Raw genomic sequence first — 12,631 nt, 5'->3', positions numbered from 1 at the left:
GGCGGAGCGAGACTACTGCTCATTGATCCCATGGCCGATTGAATTAATCATTAGACCTTTGTTAATTTTTCAGATATTCACGTTAACATGGGAAAAATACTGATCTTTTTCAATTATAAAAAATGTAACAAATGTAACATCCTCTTCCCCCCATACACACACACACACACACACACACACACACACACACACACACACACACACACACACACACACACACACACACACACACACACACTCACACACACACACACAATATCTGACAACCTAAACTGCAGCTGTATGTATTTATATAGATAGGTATATATTTATAGTGTGAGAGAGAGAGAGAGAGAGAGAGAGAGAGAGAGAGAGAGAGAGAGATACATTTGTGTGTATATATATATATATATACATATATATATATATATATATATATATATATATATATATATATATATATATATATATATATATATATTGGTATGTATATATAACCTACAAATTGCCTTTCGCTATAAGAAAATGCCTTCCCCTGATGATAATAATATGCTCTCCTCAGTACAGCTCCATCTCGGTGCCGCGTGAACGCGCAAACCGTCAGTTGTCACAGACGGATGGAGCATCTTTGTGGAGGAGACCGACGTCCGTTGTCACGAGCATAAAGCATAGTATTTTCCCATCCCGTCGGACTGAGGGCAAAGCAGGGCTCGAGGATACTTTGATTTGGTGCCATTATTTTCGCTCTTGGACAAAGGGCTATTTATTTGCTCCTTTATCGTGTGTCGGGGATGTGTATGTGAGTCCGCCGGATACCGATGGCCACCCCCGTCCCTAGCAGCATCAGCACCACCGTCTGCGGCCCGTCAGGCCGGCGCGTCAATCCACGGCTCTTATTTCACCAGCATCGAGACGGGCTGTAGCACCGGGTGAGTAGCTGGTCTCCACAGGATCACCGGACCGTCTCACAGGACCACCGGTCCACCTCACAGGACCCCCGGTCCATTTCACAGGACCCCGGTCCATCTCCCAGGACCGCCAGCAGACCTTCTGCGGGTTATAACGGGTGTTAGTGGGTCAGTGTTTGCATCGACCGGTGGACAGACGGTGGGTCGCTGGGCGTCATCTGACGCATTAGTAATCTGAACGCCAGATGGGGACGGGGGGACGGGGGGGATGAACGCACCACCATAAAACACGTCCATGTTGGGTTCCCTGTCTACTAAGACGAGCTGAAGAAAGGGAGAGCGTCCATCCTGCAGGGAGCCTCGGTCCTCTGCTACAGCATGCTGACCCGACAAAATAGGTCTGCTCATTGCTCACGTAATAAAAGACGAAGATCAAACTTGATAGGGTAGAAGGATAAATGAAAAGGTGGTAGGATTTGATGATGCGCGTTACCTTCGGGGCATGAAGGTGGAGCAGGTTAAAGCCTCCTGTTGGAGGTCCTCTTAATGATGTCAGGCTCTTTAACCGTCACAAGGTGCTCTCAAACATCTCTGAACAAATACACACAATACCGACAACATGGACATTAAGTCATAGCACTATTCTTATTCATATTCTATCTGCTATAGTGATCCAAATGGTGATAAACTGCACCAAATAGTTCCATCATGCAGCATTAAGCTCCTCTCTCTAACCTGGTGTTACCCCTTCTATCCAACTAACGACTCAATCGGAGCACGCATCAAGTGCCTTTCAGGAGGGCATGTCAATGTTAGCTGTGGAATCAGAAAAGTATTTGGCTCACTGTTCAATGACTCCAGGGATCAAGCTCATTGCCACAGTTGTCCATGGCTGAGCCCGCACCATATCATAGAGCTATAGGTCGAGACATCAAGACCATCTGCACTTCCTGCACATGCTCTGCTGTTTTCTTTGAAGTCATCTGTTTGGTGGCTTCTCAAATTGGTTTTAATATCATCCCAAACTTGTGTTTGGTCTGAAATACCAATTATTAATTAATCTCTGTTCTGTTCCGTCCTCTCCTCCCTCCAATTTTCTCCTCTCCTGTACTTTCTTCTCTCTCCTCTCCTCATCCCTCTCTCTCTCTCTCTCTCTCTCTCTCTCTCTCTCTCTCTCTCTCTCTCTCTCTCTCTCTCTCTCTCTCTCTCTCCAATCCTTTTCTCCTCCCAGGCTGAGAGGACCACCACTTTGGAAAGTATTGCCTTAGATGACCTCTGACCTTGGACAAAGGGATGGGATACAAGAGGGCTTAACCAACGCAGTAGTTACCAACGCCAACCCAGAATGTAAATCCTAGATTCATCTGACTTCAAACCAGTGGAGGAACTGTCATGAGGAGCAGAAGGATACTGCCACAGCTTATTTAAATTCAGTCAAAGGAGCAGGATATTAATATTGATGGTATTGTTCCTCCTGTATCTTTTATACCTTCATCTACTTCCTTTTCATCCACATTTGAGAAACACCATACCAATCAACCACCTAGAGAAGACCTGGAGCTTCCCTGGAAACGTGGAATGTACAAGAAGATAGCGATTAATAATGTTTCCTTGTAAGAATGTGGAGATGCAGAGAAAATAGTTAAAACCGATACCTGCAGAGCCAGAGTTCTGTTCTAGCCAACAAAACCCCCGAAAGACTCAGTTCCTATGGTGGTCTCTCTGTAGCCACCTCTTTGCTCTGCAAGGAAAAGGGTTCTGACATTATCTCCTTGCTTTTTCCACTGGCCCACGAGGAGCTCGACATCAAACCAGGATCCCGTTCTCAAAGGGTTTCTCCATCCTACCGTGATGTAGAAGTACAATGGGTTCACGGGACAGCAAGCAGGAATGTTTGTCGACTGAACGGAGGGCGTCTGATTAGAGGCAAGGTGCACTCAGCTAAGACAAAAACAAGGAACCACTGGAGCATCGAGACGGAGGGGAAATAAACCAGTATCACTTTGGAAACCATTCTGAGGATTCAATCCAATAAAGGGGGAAGGAACAGTGGAACTGCATTGTCTCTATCGAAGAGGGGATTCCTCACTGGATCCAGCCACAGACTTCAGACAGTGGCTCCGAAGTGGACCAGAACCACGTTCCAAGATGAGCCACCTGCACGCGGGTCTGAGTCCTGAGACCACGGAGAAGGCCCGCCTAGAGCTGAACGAGAACCCGGACATGCTGCACCAGGACATCCAGCAGGTACAGGACACACCATGATGCCTTCCATTCAATCTCCATCAGACTCCATCAGATTCACAGCTAACTCAGTAGCTAGCTAGGTTTCCATTGGATTCTCTGACAAATTCTAAGAGTGACCCATTGATTTGATAGCTTGTGATTATAGCGTAGCCTAGCATAGTATACCTTACCACCGGACCCGTCACCATGTATCTCCTGACTCATATCTAAGCAGGTAGCATGGATATTACGCAGAGGGAGCATTGTTGGTTTTAATTGGGGTGACCTCAAGACAGAGCTCCATTACGTCTGTAGCTTTGCTCTTTGCCGCTTTGGGATATGCTTTTAGCCAGAGGATCCAACCATCTCATGGGAACCTATATTGTAAGCATGGGAGGAGTTGAACCCATAGCCCTGGAAGTATTCTCCCCTGGGCCCACCCTGTGTACTGAGTATGTCGGGACCCTAGGTACGAGATATGATCGTGACCCGGCCGGACATCGGCTTCCTGCGGACCGACGACGACTTCATCCTGCGCTTCCTGCGAGCCAGGAAGTTCGACCAGGCCGAGACGTTCCGACTGCTGGCCCAATACTTCCAGTTCCGCCAGCAGAACCTGGACATGTTTCAGAGCTTCAAGGTCTGTGGGTCCACTGGGTACAGTTATGTGTCAGACGACTCGGTCTACAGAGCAATGTAGCGGTGTGCACTTACACTATATATATACTGTCATATGTGTGAGCATAACTGTGTGTGGGTTTTTGACATATTTAGTGAATGTCTGTGTGTGTGTGTGTGTGTGTGTATCATTTTTTTGTCTATTTTTTACTTCTCGTTCATACCTTTCAAACACAAAGGCATATGGACATATCTTTACTGTATTACTGTGCTTGTGATGTGTTTTAAATGTTAAATGTACGAGTGTGTTTCTGTGTGTGTATGTTTGTGTGTATGTGTGTGTGACTGTACTGTGTATATGCATCACAGTGGCTGGATGTGTTAGTGTCTCTTTATGTGTATGTTAACCAAAGGGTAATCACATGTACTTATGTGTGTATAACTGTGCAGTAACAGGATACCTAAATGTGTGTGTGTATGTGTGTGTGTGTTTGTGTGTGTCAGGTGGATGACCCAGGTATCAAACGGGCACTGATGGACGGGTTCCCGGGGGTCCTGGAGACCCCAGACCAACAAGGCCGCAAAATACTCATCCTGTTCGCCTCTAACTGGGACCAGGGCAGGTAGGACCAGCCACAAACACACACACACATACTCACACTTTCTCACTTCCACATCACATTCTTCTTCTCACCCATTCTCCTGTCTCTTTTCCTCACCAACCCTGACCCTGACTTCCACCATTCTCCGTCTCTTCCGGTGCTCCATCTCTCTCCCCTTTCCCCGGCTCAGGAACTCCTTCACAGACATCTTACGAGCCATCCTGCTCTCCCTAGAGGTACTGATCGAGAACCCGGAGCTCCAAATCAACGGCTTTATCCTCATCATCGACTGGAGCAACTTCTCCTTCAAGCAGGCCTCCAAGCTCACGCCAAACATCCTGAAGCTGGCCATCGAAGGCCTCCAGGTAACATCTAGAACAATGTCCTGAGGCTGGCCATTGAAGGCCTCCAGGTAACATCTAAAACAACCTCCTGAAGCTGGCCATCAATGGCCTCCAGGTAACATCAAGGACGACCTCTTGAAGTTGGCAATCGAAGGCCTCCAGGTAAAATCTAGCTCCCCTTTAGGTCTCAGAACAATATCTGGGTCACCTCTGGGTAAAATTACGACTTCAATGAAAAGTTAGTTTTGATGCATTGGCGATTTTGCTTCAAGGGACGGCCAATAGAATCTCAACAGCGTAACGTATTACAGAATGTATCCGCTGTACCAATCCCCTGGTCATGAACATACTGAGCTAGTTGGTAAATAGACTGTTTCCATTTAATAAGCTTGCCGGAAAAATAACGATGTCTCAACAATATCTTATCTTTTGCGATGGATAATTGGAGGTGTATTGCATTGAGTTCTGTCTTTGCATTTGACATTTAAATATAATAATGTCACAATGTTATCAATCTCTTATTCTTCTCTCCCTCTGTGATCTCTGCAGGACAGTTTTCCAGCGCGCTTTGGGGGCATCCATTTTGTGAACCAGCCCTGGTACATCCATGCCATGTACACCATCATCAAACCTTTCCTCAAAGACAAGACCAGGAAAAGAGTAAGACTAATGTCTCTCTCTCTCTTCTCGGAGGATCTGCTCAACTCTCTTCTCTTCTCTTCTCTGCTCTTCTCTGCTCTTCTCTGCCCTTCTCTGCTCTTCTCTGCCCTTCTCTTCTGTTTTCCTCTTCGCTATTCTTTTTTGGGGATTTTTTCTCTTTAAACCCAGACACACATGGACGGGTTATTTCAAATGTATACAGGATGGCCTACAGTAAACCGTCTCAAACCATCCTCCTGTATCTACCATGGGGGGATAGGGGACACTCCAGCCATCACATCACATTTCCCTTGCTGTTTGGCGTCCTTCTCATTCCTGTGTGGAACATTCAGGAAGCCCTTCTCTGCTCTTCTTCACCACAGATCTTCCTGCACGGCAACAACCTCAACTCTCTGCACCAGCTCATCCAGCCCGAGTGTCTGCCCTCCGAGTTCGGGGGCACCCTGCCGCCCTACGACATGGGGATCTGGGCACGCACGCTGCTTGGGCCTGACTACAACGACGAGACCGAGTATACATTGACCTACGACGCCCTGCACGTCAGGGAGAGCTGCGGAGGGGCAGGGGGGGACAAGGAGATGATGAAGAGGTGGGAGGAGGGATAGGGTGTGTGTGTTTTTGTGTTTTTGTATGTGTGTGTGTGTATGTGTGTGTGTGTGTGTGTGTGTGTTTGTCTGTGTGTGTATGTGTGTGTGTGTTTGTGATGATGTGTGTGTGTGTGTGTGTGTGTGTTAGTGTGTGTGTGTATGTGTGTGTGTGTTTGTGTGTGTGTGTTTGATGGTGTGTGTGTTGGGTTGTGTGTGTGTGATGGTGTGTGTGTGTGTGTGTGGTGGTGTTTGTGTGTTATGGCGTGGGTGAAGTTGAGTCTTGCTAACAGAGTTCTGTGTGTAGCTTGTGTCGCGAAACTATGGCGAGACTGGTGCATGTGTGTGTATGGGCGCATGTTTGTGTGCATGTGTATGCATGTGTATGCGTTTGCGTGCATGCGTGCATCTGTGTATGCGTGTGTGTGTGTTGTGTGTGTGTGTGTGTGTGTGTGTGTGTGTGTGTGTGCATGTGTGTGTGTGATCACCTCACAGACCAAAGTCCCGGCTCCACCTCGCTGATGGCTCAGTCAGTCACAGAGTGTGGGTTGTAGTTACCAGGCAGCCCCCCCCCCCCCTCCTTATTGATCAGTCTGACAGCCAATTACGCACACACCCCCTCATCGACCCCCCCATCAGAGGCCCTGTACTGACACCAGGTGGCAGAATAAATGGAGCAGATACAATAGATTACAATAGAATATATATTATATAAAGAGAGAGAGAGAGAGGACGTAGGAAAGAAAAAGGAGGTGTCCAATGTGAACGCCTGAACAAGATGTATTTTCCCTCTTCTTCTCTGCTTCAGGTCTCAGTCTGCAGTGGAACCAGGAACCTTGAGACACACAGACAGAGAAACCAGTACACAGCCGCTACTGGCTCTAGACTGAGAGACCCACTCACAAAAATACTCAATACAAACACACACACGCACGCACGCACACACGCACGCACACACACACACACACTATGGGATTCACGTTTGCGTCGTTATAAACTCTGGACTTGAACAGTCACAGTCAAGCATTGATTTGCCAACAATTGCCAAGCAGCTTCAGTGATTGTGTGAACACATGCACATACAGCGAGCATACACTCAGAAACACACACAACACCCCTCTCGGATAGCTCTGCCATTCTCAACACACACTCATAAAACTTTGTCCCTTGGTGTTCACAAGTCAATAATGTAAGGGTGTATATTATTTATTTATTTATTATCAATTGAACACACAACTCTAGTCACCCAAAACCACCGTATTTGTGTCACACTTTTGTGTTATGATTCGATACAGCATGTAAAAGACATTGCATTGTTTTCATGTGTGTATTATTGCTCTGTCCAAGATATGTGTGTGTGAATTCTCCACAAAATATGCACAAGACAAAAGACACATCCTGTTTTAGTGTGTTAAAGAGCTGGCTTTATTTGCTTCCTGATTGGTTATTAAATTATGTTCTCTTTTAGTGGAACCTTCAAATTGAATTCCCATACAAGTGATTTATGAGAAGGTAGAGGTCACGCCTCTTGCTCAAGGGGATTCAAATTGGGGGTTGGAACCTAGAACCTTTACCTATCAACCAAACAGCCGACCAGGACAGACAAACTGCCCTTGGCTGGTGATTGACTTGGTTTGTTGAGAGCCTTCACTGGGCTGACCAGGCCCGCCAATATAGCTTCAATATCTTGGAGTGGTACTCCATCCCTTTTCCAATCTTGCTTCGTATTAAAAATCCAATCTTAGAAATGATGTTCCATAGCCAAGCCGTGTGTGGAAGGTCATCAGAGCTCTCTCTCTGGAGAACAGATGGCAATTTTTGGCATGATCAAAGTCTTTGGTTTGAATGAAAAGGTCACACGGTCTCTCACACACACACACACACACACACACACACACACACACACACACACACACACACACACACACACACACACACACACACACACACACACACACACACACACACACACACACACACACACACACAGTTGATGTGTTTAAAAATCGAATCAATTTAAATCGATTTAATCTCATCCGAAGCAGGAAGTTGTTCAAAAGGCAAAAAACAGATCCACTGCCCCATACTTCCTTTCAACCAACAACATGCGTCTAAAGCAGCACTTTTATGTGCCAGTTGGTACAAACCACTGTCCGTTTCCAGCTGAACAAGTCTCATATCTCCCACATGATGGGTTCCTCTGAAAGAGCTAGTGAGAGGACACCTAGTCCTCCCTGACACCACCAGTTCCCCCAGAATGGGGGTACCGGCTCAGACTCAGACATCACATGATCACAGAAATCCAAGCAGGACATAACAGGAAAACTAGTGCGATGAGAGAGTTTTCTGAGCAATAAGTATAGTTGGTCTGTTCTAAAACTAGCTTCATGTCAGTGTAGAGAAATGTTTTTGTGAGGCTAATGCTAACGGTAACAGGAAGAATGCATCACAGTTATGGCTCTGTATCCAATGATGTATCTTCTAACTTAAACATGCCGACAAATAAATGTCAGTATCAAAAGGTTGAATATTTAGAGATACTTTACTTTGGTAGAATATTTTTTTTTCTTTTTTTGTACTTTGAATGTTATTTATTTTATATCTCACCTACAAACAGTAATGATCACTGCTGTGTGATTTACAAGAGAAGTATATCAATTTTACTAGGCAGTGTTTCTTTTAAGTTATCTTTTTTGTTATTGCAGCAGCATGAACAATTGATCAGATATTCTACCAAAGTGGAATATGGCTTCAAGTCTCTTGTGTTGCAGTGTATTTAGCTGAAAGCCCTACATATTAAGAACCGGACTCAGAATGCCAATCTACCACTTGGAAATGAAAGTATTTTATTTATGATTGTATATTGTTAATATGACCTGTTATTATTATTGCTACACTGCACAAAATGGAGGATTGCTGAGGTTTGTTCCTTTTGTTAATTCAGATTGAACAGGACGAGCTATTAAAATTTTAAATAACTCTCTGTAAGCCTGCTTTAGAAAATCTACAGGGAACCAAGCTAAAAAAGACCAGCGTCCCAATTAACCATTGGAAACCATTGACGTTGTCTCTATTGTATATGTGATTTCACTGAGAGTAACCTACATACCAACCTGGCGGCTCTTTAGAGCGATCAGATTGACCAGCTGCGGTCCACCTTGGTTTTGTGCAGTGTAGACCCTCCTTAGGGCTACACTGACCAGTGATCAGATCTCCACACGACTGTAATGTATTTTCTTTCAATGAATGTATAGAAGTAAACATTTACACCAATCTCTGTGTTATTCCAGCACTGTGTACCTGCACTTGTGTCAGACATGATGTATTTTTGAAATGCAGTATATAGTATTCAAATTATGTGCTATTTAATATCTCCAGGACAAAATTAAAGACTTCAATAAAAAAAGACAAAACCTTATGACAAGGCCTGATTACTAGCTGTGTATTTGTCTCCAGGGTACAGGTTCAATAGAAACAACGCAATAAGGTCAACTGCTTGTGGATTTGGCAAACCAGTATGTGGTCTAAACCGACCGAGCTTTCAAAGAGGACGAGACTCAAATGGTCGAACCTGCAGGAGGGACTTTCCAACATGTGTCCTGACTTTCCAACACGTGTCCTGACTTTCCATCATGTGTCCTGACTTTCCAACACATGTATGACACATTCCCAGTAGTTAAATAAAACACATTTTAATTTCCTTCAATAAATGATTCACACATTTTCCATTACAAGTGGACATGATATATATGTGGTGGAGTCACATAATGCAGTACTGTGTGAACGTATGACAGTGGTCGGTCAGCAGCAGTCATTTAGCAGCAGTCAGTCAACAGCGGTGAGTCAGCAGCAGTCAGTCAACAGCGCTGAGTCAGCAGCAGTCAGTCAGCAGTGGTCAGACAGCAGCGGTCAGACAGCAGTGGTCAGTCAGTCAGCAGTGGTCACAGTCCGCAGTGGTCGGTCAGTCAGCAGTGGTCAGTCAGTCAGCAGTGGTCAGTCAGCAGTGGTCAGTCAGTCAGCAGTGGTCAGTCAGCAGTGGTCAGTCAGTCAGCAGTGGTCAGTCAGCAGTGGTCAGTCAGTCAGCAGTGGTCAGTCAGTCAGCAGTGGTCAGTCAGTCAGCAGTGGTCAGTCAGCAGTGGTCAGTCAGCCATGGTCAGTCAGCAGTGGTCAGTCAGCAGTGGTCAGTCAGCCGTGGTCAGTCAATCAGCAGTGGTCAGTCAATCAGAAGTGGTCAGTCAGCAGTGGTCAGTCAGCCGTGGTCAGTCAATCAGAAGTGGTCAGTCAGCAGTGGTCTTCAGCCTCTCACTAGAGCTCTTAGGCTGGACCTCACAATTCTCTAAACCAGTTTTGATGTCATGATGAACATAACTGAAGAGACCTACAGTAGGATACGAATGACTACTGGAGAGACCTACAGTAGGATACTTATGAATACAGGAGAGACCAACAGTAGGATACTTATGACTACAGGAGAGACCAACAGTAGGATACTAATCAGTCTGGACAATGATCACATGTAACAAGTGTGATCTGTTTTGTGTTACTTGTCTTATACGTTATGTGTTTGCTGTTTCTTTTTCAATGCTGGCTGTGCATCAAATTGCCCCTCGGGATAATAAAGATACCTCGTAATGCTACAGGAGAAACCTACAGTAGAATACTAAGGATTACAGACCTACAGTACGATACTGATGACTACAGGAGAGACCTACATAAGGATTCTAATGACTATAGGAGAGACCTACAGTAGGAAGCTAATGACTACAGACCTACAGTAATATACTAATGACTACAGTGGGCAGAAGCAAAGAAGCAGACATGTATTAAACTCGACCAAACAGGCATGCACTAACAAACATATTTAAAATTATTAACCAAATACAACATAGACATTCCAAGAAGCGAGTTACCTATTCGTTTTATTCAGCAATTGTAGGATGTGGAGGCGTGTTAAAAAAAACTACAAAGAGCAGTAGAGAGAAATGGACCTTCTTTTGAATTTACAAAATGTACTTCATCAGCATACAAAAATATTATATTTTTGTTAAAAAAATAAAATTGTAGAAAGATTTAGTTTTTTTGTTGATTTTGTTACATATTTGATTCTTTATCTATCTGACGAAGATGTAGTTATTCCTGTTTCTGTGCATGCTATCAAACAAACAATGAGGATTCACTTCAACGCTGCAATATACAGTGAATACTCCTACAGCAGGCCACACAGAACTCCACAAGACAGCCATTGAGCCACTGATCAGGTCTGTCCTAAACCAGCCGTTGAGTTTAGCGTAGTCAGGGATGTGTTGTCACACTGGGCTGTAGCTTCATTCTAGCCAATTCCCTAGAGGATTGCCTGACGCCCCATCTTACTTCTAACATTTACTTCTTACATTTAGCTTTAAAAATTTTCATAACAGTATCATAAGAGCAATGATCCATTGTGTGATTTATATTGGTCTGGCAAGTACAAATGGTATATGATATTGTTTGTCAGTTTTTCTGAATGCTCACAGGTGAACGTATACTTTCATTCAAATATCACAGTGTTCATCCACACACTGAAAGACACAATCCCCTCTGCAAACTGAAAACACTGGCCAGACTTCTGAGCCAGGGGGGAGAGCACGAGTTCTGCTGCTCACAGCCAGAACCAGAGTATTCATTGGTTGAGGATTAAGACAGGGCTAACAAGGCTTAACAAGGCTTAACGAGGACAGGTGCATCCACCAGGTGAAAAACACAAGCATGAGGCTTGGGACGTTTCCTAAGGCAAGTGTATAACGTCTCTGTTGAAAACACATTCAATTAGTCATTCATAGCAAAATAATAATATTAAAGTCAATGTGGAGGGGCTGGTCAGTGTATCGGCCCACTCATCACTCCAGACTCAGGTTGGCACTCCGTCGCTTGGTGTCTATATCTGCCAGACTTGGCACAACGTGGTTTGTCTGTCTGTTTTTCCAGGAGGCAACAGAACAAGATGTCTCAGATGGGGGAAAGGCTCTGGCCTCCTGACCCGGTCTAGATGGGGGACAGGGTCTGGCGCTGATGGGCGCTGAGGGCCGGGTGCCACACGTCCACGATGAGGATCAGGCGGTAGCTGGCAGCCTCCTGCCACACCTCGTGCTCAAAGGAGTCGTCAAAGATAAGCACCTTGCCCTCTTCCCATTCCCTGGGACGGAGATAGGGGGAGGGAGAGGGGGAGAGAGAGGCTGTTAATATGGAGGGAGTGACAATACGGCTGGATGGAGGAGACGATCAGCTGGAGTTGGACAAGGGAGAGGAGGGAATAGGAAAGGGGACAGTGAATGAGCGGAGGATGAGACCATGAAGGAAAGAAAGGACAGGAGGAAGCAGAAAGGAAAGGAGGTCAGGGTGTGTGACGTACAGAAGAGTGCAGATAGAGGAGAGGGCACGGGCGGACAGCGGGAGGAGCTGAAAGGAGCACAAAAGAAGAAGTGGAAAAAACAGGAAAGAAAAAGAGTGGAAGAAGATGAGAAAGGAGGAGGAGATAAGGTGAGAGGAGGAGACGAGGAGAGAGGAGATGAAGAGAGAGGAGATGACGAGAAAGAAGAGAGAGGAGGAGATGAGGAGTGAGGAGATGAAGAGAGGAAGAGAGCGGCAGAGAGGAGGAAAGAGGAGATGAAGAGAGGAGGATACGAGGAAATGAGGAGAGAGGAGATGAAGAGAGAAGGAGAAGACGATAGAGG

At 45.4% G+C, this 12,631-nt stretch overlaps 2 protein-coding genes across 16 annotated transcripts in view; one reads left to right on the top strand and one right to left on the bottom strand.

Annotated features, from left to right (window-relative positions):
* The first annotated feature begins 530 nt into the window (after positions 1–530).
* Positions 531–9,339, top strand: LOC115537024 (clavesin-1). Its single transcript, XM_030348618.1, has 8 exons — positions 531–908; positions 2,119–3,134; positions 3,583–3,753; positions 4,236–4,354; positions 4,524–4,698; positions 5,227–5,337; positions 5,700–5,926; positions 6,730–9,339. Exons 2-8 carry the CDS (start codon positions 3,036–3,038, stop codon positions 6,809–6,811), a joined length of 984 nt encoding a protein of 327 aa, XP_030204478.1. The 5' UTR covers positions 531–908; positions 2,119–3,035; the 3' UTR covers positions 6,812–9,339.
* A 1,470-nt stretch (positions 9,340–10,809) lies between these two features.
* The window catches only part of unm_hu7910 (un-named hu7910), a 42,262-nt gene continuing 40,440 nt past the window's right edge, over positions 10,810–12,631 (bottom strand). For all 15 annotated transcript variants that reach the window (XM_030348603.1, XM_030348588.1, XM_030348593.1 and 12 more), the window contains one exon: positions 10,810–12,093. In XM_030348603.1, the coding sequence (XP_030204463.1) occupies positions 11,943–12,093 (151 nt within the window). In that variant the 3' untranslated portion in view covers positions 10,810–11,942. The remainder of the gene's footprint in view (positions 12,094–12,631) is intronic.

The sequence above is a fragment of the Gadus morhua genome, chromosome 23 (assembly GCF_902167405.1).
Source record: "Gadus morhua chromosome 23, gadMor3.0, whole genome shotgun sequence".
NCBI lineage: Eukaryota > Metazoa > Chordata > Actinopteri > Gadiformes > Gadidae > Gadus > Gadus morhua.
Note: the sequence above shows the minus strand (reverse complement) of the source record. Positions and strands in the feature narration are given on the sequence as shown.

Excerpts from the sequence above, each read along its gene's own strand:
- LOC115537024 (XM_030348618.1), top strand. The coding sequence starts at position 3,036 with ATGAGCCACCTGCACGCGGGTCTGAGTCCTGAGACCACGGAGAAGGCC. Across the intron at positions 4,355-4,523 it reads TCTAACTGGGACCAGGGCAG|GAACTCCTTCACAGACATCT; the intron begins GTAGGACCAGCC and ends TCCCCGGCTCAG. Across the intron at positions 5,338-5,699 it reads AAGACAAGACCAGGAAAAGA|ATCTTCCTGCACGGCAACAA; the intron begins GTAAGACTAATG and ends TCTTCACCACAG.